The following is an 8,664-nucleotide window of genomic DNA, read 5'->3' on the forward strand; positions in this document are numbered from 1 at the left end:
ACACTCTGTAGTCTGCTGACTCTAAAGACAGTCTAACGTTTTAAGATGATGTAAAAGAACCTGACATTTATTTTAAAAACATAATGTCAGACTGTGCGTTTTTACATGCAACTGGAACTTCCTCTAAAGAGACTGCACTCTCAAACAAAGCTGCATTCAGTTGATCAAACGCTGCTCTGCCAGGAGCTCATTAGGTCAACTCTGCTGGTTTTGCCAAAAAAATCTAAAAACCCTCTAATGAGAGATGACTGAAGTATACTGAGTTAAAGGGCAATTCCAGATTATTACAATTCTCATATTTTTATAACTCTGATCATCATTTCTAAAACAGCGACATCACTAAAAATAATGTTACAAGAAACATGAGCAGATAGACAGAGGATCAGACAGGTTGTAAACAATGTTATTTATACTCTTAGGAGCAATAGTTTATTCCAAGATGTAATAATCCAGAATGATCCTTTAATCCCTCTCTATTTGAACTCATCTGCTAATCAAAACTAGACACCAATGCTCATTTCAGAACTTAGGAATAGTCATAACAAGAACCTTTTAACGCTGTGTTGGATTCTGATGAGTGTTACATGACTGACTGTTTCCATTAGGTTGGTTCATATGAGCTGAGCGTAGTGAACGTCCACATCCAGGCCACAGCTGCACCAGGAGAGTCCAACGGAAAGAACCACAACACAGAAGAAGCCAAGTGTCAGCGGCTCTCACCCAGCATCCAGGAAACACTCAAAGGTCAGTTCAGTCTGTCAGACGCACACGCACACGCACACACGCACACACACACACACACACACACACACACACACACACACACACACACACACACACACACACACAATTGTCACCATGAGCCACACTGTGTATCAGGTGTGTCTGAAGTGGTGGCAGCTTGTCTCCAGCACCTGATGCACCTAGACATTAAAGGAGCAGTTCACAGTTTTCAAGTCTATGTTAACTCATACTGTTCATATTTGGACTCAGCACACCAATTCATATTCTTAAATTCTCCATCAGTCATGAATTCATGTTTGATTCATCCTCAATGAAGCTGTCAGAGAGCACAGAGAGTGTGTTCTATGCATTTATGGGGGAAAAAAGACATTCATAATCACTATATTATGGACCAGGAGAACATTTTATAGAATATGATGAATACAACATGTTTGAAGGGTGATTTTAGAATTTTGTAATAAACTCAGGTCAAATTTAGATTTGAATTTACCAAAAATGTGTATCATCTGCACACACAAAAAAAGCGATGCTTTTTATTTCCATGTTTTATATATTCATGGTCACATTAGGAAAATTCCATCTAAAAAAATGTGTATAGGGTGTTTTTACAGCTATCAAATGTAAAACATGGGTCAAATTTCACCCTGAACAGTATGTAAGGGTTAAATCAACACATATAACACATGAACAGTGAAAGAGTTTTTCTTCTCTGTAATCATTCCTCCTGTCCATACTGACTATTAAAAGATTTAAATTCAAATGTACTTCCAGTGTAAGTGATGGGGGGCAAGAAAAGCCTACTTTAATGTTCATCGGGCACCAGACTTTACAAGAAATTACAAAAATCCCAAACTTTTTCTCATTTACCTCTTGTGGTATCAGGCTCTGAGGTTTAAATACCCACAGAGAGGTCTCCCTCTGTCTGTGCACAGCTGTGTGTTTATTAGTTTGTAATTAGAAACTCTGTTGGGACTATTTAATTTAATGACACGTGCAATATAAACAGCCTTAAAAGTGTTGGTGTCATTCCAGTTTACCATTGCTTTTGCTGATGCGTATACTATAAACAAACCAATTTGCAATGAATTAAATTACCATGAGCCAACCTGACAAAATTGAACAGCAACATCTGTTTGGAGAAATCTGTCTCTGGCTTTCAGACCAGTCACTTCTCATCTCATTTCTCTCCACGTTTGGTGCTGCAGGTGAGAAGGAGCTTGTGGTGCTGGGAGACTTTGGTTCTCCTCCTCAGAGCTCAGAGCTGGACATTCTGAAAAAGGAGAAGCTGTGTGCACTGGTGCCATCCAACCAGTTCACCAACATCAGCACACGCTCACCGCAGGGCAACCGTTGCCTGGACAACATCTGGGTGAGCCGCTCCCTCAAAAAGATCTACTCAGGTAGGTGATATGTGAATATGAGTTTGAAAGCTGATGCTAATATTTTAGGGTGCAGCTGAAACAAATTCTGGTCTTTTCCTCCCACAGGCCACTGCATGGTCGTGCGGGAAGGCTTGACCAACCCCTGGATCCCAGATAACTGGTCGTGGGGTGGCGTGGCGTCAGATCACTGCCCTGTGGTCGCTGAGTTTTATGCAGATGTGGCCCCTAAGGAGCTGAGCAGGCCTGGTATGGCAGTAGTGGACAGAGGAGACATTATGCCCAAACATGAGCGGTGACAGCATCCAAAGTCACAGTACAGATGGGGAGGGGGGGGAGGGCGGATGACATCACAATGACTTTATCCTGCCTCAGTCCTGCTTAGGTTTTTGCCGTGGAGCAAAGAGTTTCCTGATGAATGTGAAGAAGTGCCAAGATTGCCTTTTTGGGTTTCAATTTATCACTGTATAATAGCAACTGATGAGTTATAGAGCCATAAAATGTTTTAACAATATATATATATATGATGTACTTTAAAAAGAAATGTGCCAAACATTTTCTATATGTATATAAAATAAAGAGAAATTGATAGATGTTCCAGCTGTGTCTCAACTGTCATTAATGCAGATAATCATAGTGTCTAATCATCCTCTGAATGAGCGAGCTCTGCTGTGACGCTCATCTGTTCTGTCAGATGAGAGGATGATAACATCTCCTCTGTAAAGCTCGCCAAAGCTGTGCTCCTAAATTATGTAAGCCAGGGCCTCTGTGTGCACATGTGAGCTGCTGTCCTGCTCTGTGATGGAAATGAGGTGCCAGGGCGCAGTGCCATCACAGGACTCTGCTGCTGCTGCTGCCTCAGCTGCTCATTCACCAGCTCCACACTGCAGAGCTGATCTCTAATTTATTGATGTTTATATCTTTCAATCTCTGTGTCATTAAGTCAGTGAACACACACATATATATATATATATATATATATATATATATATATATATATATATATGTGTTCACTGACTTAATGACATATATATATGTATATATATATATACAGCCTAGCAATAAGACCTGGCACCCAGACAGTGCTCCACTTCATCTGTAAGGTGTAGGATGAGGTTGAAGCTTTGTGTGTATATAAAGCCAGCTCCCTAACTTCAACATATATATATATTTCAAAATTTAGTAAGTTTGTTTTCACACATGTACAACACAAAGTTCTTATCACCTAAATGTTAATAAAAACTGCACCAGACTGGCACCATTCAAAGAATTAAGATGTGATGTAATATAAAAACATGGAGGATTAATTTTGCATTCATTATGTTTCATTTAAATACTACAGCTTTTTTTCATGACCTCTGTGTAATAGAAAACGTATTTTGCAAAACAAATGGAACATTTCATACAATACCTGAATATGCCTTTGTGCTATATAATTATACATATATATATATATAGTCATATTTTCCTAATAATGGACTGATTAAAAGCACTATCATGTGCAAACAGGCTGAATTGAGTTTTTTCAAATGACATTTTTGTTTTTTGGGGGGGGTTTTCTGTGTTTTTCTATTGGTTTCAAGGATAGGAAGCTAGTTAGAAAGATAAAAAGCTGTGATGTCACATACTCTTATGCACCAGTCAGGATTTTGACATATTTGTATCAAACTGTGATGACAGTTGTGAGGTTGTTTGTATATGTTTTCAGGCCACTGTCAATCCAATCAGGCCAAAACACACGCACACACTCTGTGTTCTGCTGTCAGCAGCTTTGACATGTCAGCTGATGTTAATAATGATCATCTGCTGGATTTTAAGATTAGCACTTATATCACATGGGACCATAGGGTTTATATGGTTTGTTTCTGCACCTGTAGGTCAACACACCGAAATGCATGATCTGCTGCTGCCCTCTTGTGGATAAAAGGCTTCATTTCACAAGAACCAATTCTGTTGTACCAATCAGAAAGAAACCTTTTCTTACTTTAGCTGGACATTCTTCTAAATAAGAAGGCACAAGGTTCTAATTATGTAATAAATATCCATAAAACAAAACTACAGATAAAAAACAACATAGAAATATATTCAACTATTAATAAAAAAGGGGGAAGGTCATCTTCCATTATCATTTATCACAGTGGTCTCCAACGCTGGTCCTGGAGAGCTACTGCCCTGCATGTTTCAGGTATGTCCCCACTCTAACACACCTGATTCTAATTATGAACTTGATATCAAGCCTGTTGACAAGCTTCAGCTGCTTGATATTGAGTTAATAATTAGAATCAGGTGTGTGGGGACATACCTAAAACATGCAGGGCAGTAGCTCTACAGGAGCAGGGTTGGTGACTGCTGATTTAGAACATCTTAGACAGATAACATAGACTGTCCTCTCTGTTGACAAAGCTGTGCTGCGTAATGAAGGCACTAGTTATTGAGGAAGGAGGAAGAAGAATGCATGGCATAAAAATTGTCCTTCGTGAGTCTGACAAAGTTGTAGGAGTGTGTAAATTGATGGCTTGACAGTTGGTCAAAATTAAATGTTAAAGATTCTCTAAAGTCATAAGGGTCCTCTCGGGATCATGGATGTTTGTACAAAATACCATGATACTACATACAATACAAATTCTATAGTAGTGGACTGACCAACAGAGCAATGTGCCAGCAAGGCTAAAAGGGTACAGAGACAGGACTGTTGATCTAAACCTATGTGTCACCATTTCTACAAGTAGAGTTTAACATATATTTATTCATCACATTTTAAAAACAAACATGAAGGAGTGCACTAGTTCCAACACAAGAACATATTGCATTCCCATTCAAACTGCATTACATTCTGTGCACATTGTGTTCCTCATACCAGAGTTTAGTGTAAGGTGGTGGGAGGGTGAGGCCTGTGTGTGTGTGTGTGTGTGTGTGTGTGTGTGTGTGTGTGTGTGTGTGTGTGTGTGTGTGTGTGTGTGTGTGTGTGTGTGTGTGTGTGTGTGTGTGACTGGCGTGTAGACTGATACCTTTTGTCCAGCATGTCACTGCTTGTAGCTGCCAGTCACCACTCTGACCCTCAGTGGTTTCCAGTTTCCCAGTGAAACCAGACGCTGATGAATGGGAGGTGTGACACCTTCAGGACAGGGTTTGGAGAGGCCAGCAGGGTGTTGTGACAGATTTGGTTACTGAGGTCACTCAGATTGTGGGTCAGTACATTCAGTCCAGGAAACTCTCCTTATTGATCTCTGACACAAGCTCCCGATACAGCAATTGTTCTTCCTCCTATCAACCTCATTTCCATACGGAGCAGGCAGATATTTGTTTTTTGCAAAGACCAAACAAACCAGAGTGTCAGAAAAATCCACTTTACAGAATATTTTTCACAGACAGAATTAAAAGGAGAGGGAATATTGGACTCGCTGCTTTTTTGTGTAAAAAAGTTAATTGTAAGAACTTTATAAAGCTGATAATACACTCTTGTTTTTACAGCCAAAACATGAGACAAAAGCTGCATTACTTAAAAAAAACAAAAAGCTGTGGCCCTAGCTTGTTGTTAACTTTGCTGGTGTGCTGTTTGGAGCTGGGCAGGTAGCATACAGTGAGCTTGTTCACTGAAATCAGCTTTTGATGAGAGCGATGAATCTGAAATGTGGTCAATTTGTGATCCACAAACCAAACAATGATCTAAAAGAGGCTTAAAGAGCTGAAGGGAGCTGCAGAGAATGTGATTATTCTCTGTGGGTTTGTCACTGTCACGACTGAATCTAAAATAATGATGTGTGCACAGAATAAACTCTTATAATGTGACAAGATTTAAGGCTAAGCATGGCTGAATCTACCATGCGGTCAATCTGGGCAAGAAAGAGGCTCATGATTGGACAAAAAAATGCTTTTCTTTCTTTTCTTTTTCCGTCAGGCTCTACAGAAATACGACACAAGGCTTGACTCATTCTCTTGATGTTGATAATTGTGGTCACTATCAGAAGTATGTCCAAAACAAAATATGGAGTTGCAAGGTTTCCACCCAACAACAGCATTATCCAATCAGCGTAAAAGCTGTTTGGGGGACATGGGCTTCACTGCTCAGGGGCCCATGGGGGTACATGCTACTAAGGGGCTAAGAACAGTACAGTTTCCTATGACATTGGACACTGCTACCACTGTTCTGTGGCTACTGCTGCATATGAAACAACTTCATTTAGGGTGTAATAGTCAGAAATATGTGATCAAGTGGGACATGTACTGTACATTTCTTTTATAAACGTATTTCTCATCTCATATAGCCTATATAATGCTGATGTTTGGTTATATAGACAAATACAACTGCATGCCATAAACATTTAAATATCTACAGTACTACTCCTATACAATACAAAGTGTCTGCTTTAAGAAATGTACATTTTGGTCTAGCATATTTACTACATAATTCCATGTATATGAACTGATAGTTTTGTTGTCTTCAGTATTTTTCTACAGTGTAGAAAATAAAAAATAAAGAAAACGTCTTGAATGAGTGGGTGTGTCCAACCCTTTGACTGTTACTATATACATGTACTGTTTTCTGTAATGATATCACCAACAGTACTCCATTGGTGGTCTCACAAAGTCTAATCAACCTCACGACCCTGCGGTGCTGATGAAGACCAAAAAGGTACAGGGGACTGATTCTCCACAACTACCAAGATCAGTTCAATATGAGTGGTTCAAAGATTTTAACTGGCTGACATTGTGTGAAACTTTTCTACTTTTCATTTACTTTTTTCATTTTTGTGTGTGTGTGTGTGTGTGTGTGTGTGCGTGCGTGCGGCTCTACACATCAGTCTGATATGAGTGTTGACTTGTGAATGATAATGACTATGATGTTGATTTAGATTCAAGGCAGCAAGATGAGTTTTGGTTGTGGACTGGATGTACTTTGTTGTTTGCTGTAGTTTCATCTGTACGTTTTGTGTAAATAGGCTTGGCCTGTTGTGTGTGAATGTTAGAGTGGGATCTGAGGGGTTAATCTGAGCAAGCATGTGTGTGTTGTTCATCATGCGTGTACTGTAGATGTGACTGTGTGGTGTCGGAATTAAAAAAAGTGCTCCGCAAAGTTATTAAGTTATTTAATACATCAGTAATATTGTCTGTTTCAATGCATATGCCCCACCACCCCCTCCGTGTGACTTTAAATTATGCCCCCCCCCCCCCCCCCCCCCCCCGTTCAGATGGACTGAAAATGGTTTGAACTAATAGTGCAGTGCTGATCATTCCTTGAAATGCAAAATATGTCATCAAACATCATCATATTCAACTACTTGATTGCAAAATTATGTGTCCAACTTTCCTGTGACACATGTAAAGAGACATACAAAAAATATTTGACACAAACAAAGTACACAACAAGCATCTTTGCAGGGAGTCCACTTTATTTGAGATTATATCTATAGTTATCACAAAAAAAGACCATTTAAATAGAAAACATCACATAGAAACTCTGTGTTACCATTAGGGGTACTTGAGGAAGCAGAGCAGCTCATGTGCTCCCAACATTACATCATTCTTGGTAACGACACACAAAAAAAAAAAAACTCATCAAGTATCACAATAAAACCACGAGGCATTTGGTTTTTTAGTCAAACATAAACATCTGTATCTATAAATGACACTGACACAGTAACTGCTAATATCAGCGCAGTTGAAAAAGGTAGATCAAAAGGTAAGAAAGTGCAAATAGTGAAACAGGGATTCAAGTCAGTGCACTGGGACCACCAGGGCTTCATCGAGCATCATGTGAAACACACCTTCAAAATGTTATATATGCTATTACAAGAGACCTTCACACCTCATTCGCCTCTATTCTCTTTTCAGCATCAAGCTATCAGCAAGTGTAGAACAATGCTGACAGGCTCAGCTTTAATTAGCAGAGTATGACACTGCTGATGAAGCACTTCCATCTCTGCCTGCTGCTCCATCTTTTCACCAACTTTTTCTACAGCAACACCTCTGTGTTAGTAGTAATGCCTAACATGTGTACTACAAAAATAGTTACCCTAAGATGTATCTAGAGGAAACAAAGTGCAAGAAAGTATTCATCTTCACTACAGAGACAGATATAAAACACTAGGTAAGTACACTTATATTGGAATTAGATCAATATGTTTGAATGGCTTGTGCTCTAACTAATGGATGTTCTGTGTGTCTACATTTAATCATATTCATGCACAAAAGAAAAGAAATGCACCGACAATTAATTCGCTGATATTCTGTCACTGTGTGCGTATATGTCAGTTTAGAATTAACAAGAAAGTACAACAGAGAAATTACAGTAGAGAAATGTTTGAGGTAATTTAGAAACAATGTCCCTATTTCAGAGTTTATACACCAGAGAGAGATGACAAGTTTATGTGTCTACTATATAATGTCCCACTCAGTAGGCCTACATATGTGTTGGTCACAATTTTTTAATAAACCAACTTTAAAGAAATAGCTCAACAATAAGGCAAATACAATTATTTGCTTGAGTGAGATGTGATGATCAATACCACACTCGTGTTTGTGTGTTAAGTACTAGTACAAG

General features: G+C 39.1%; 1 protein-coding gene across 2 annotated transcripts in view; it reads left to right on the forward strand.

Annotated features, from left to right (window-relative positions):
• eepd1 (endonuclease/exonuclease/phosphatase family domain containing 1) overlaps positions 1-2,720 on the forward strand; it is a 31,687-nt gene extending 28,967 nt beyond the window's left edge. For both annotated transcript variants that reach the window (XM_053334496.1, XM_053334497.1), the window contains 3 exons: positions 606-744; positions 1,950-2,144; positions 2,232-2,720. In XM_053334496.1, the coding sequence (XP_053190471.1) occupies positions 606-744; positions 1,950-2,144; positions 2,232-2,422 (525 nt within the window). In that variant the 3' untranslated portion in view covers positions 2,423-2,720. The remainder of the gene's footprint in view (positions 1-605; positions 745-1,949; positions 2,145-2,231) is intronic.
• Positions 2,721-8,664: the final 5,944 nt, after the last annotated feature.

The sequence above is a fragment of the Scomber japonicus genome, chromosome 15 (genome assembly GCF_027409825.1).
Source record: "Scomber japonicus isolate fScoJap1 chromosome 15, fScoJap1.pri, whole genome shotgun sequence".
NCBI lineage: Eukaryota > Metazoa > Chordata > Actinopteri > Scombriformes > Scombridae > Scomber > Scomber japonicus.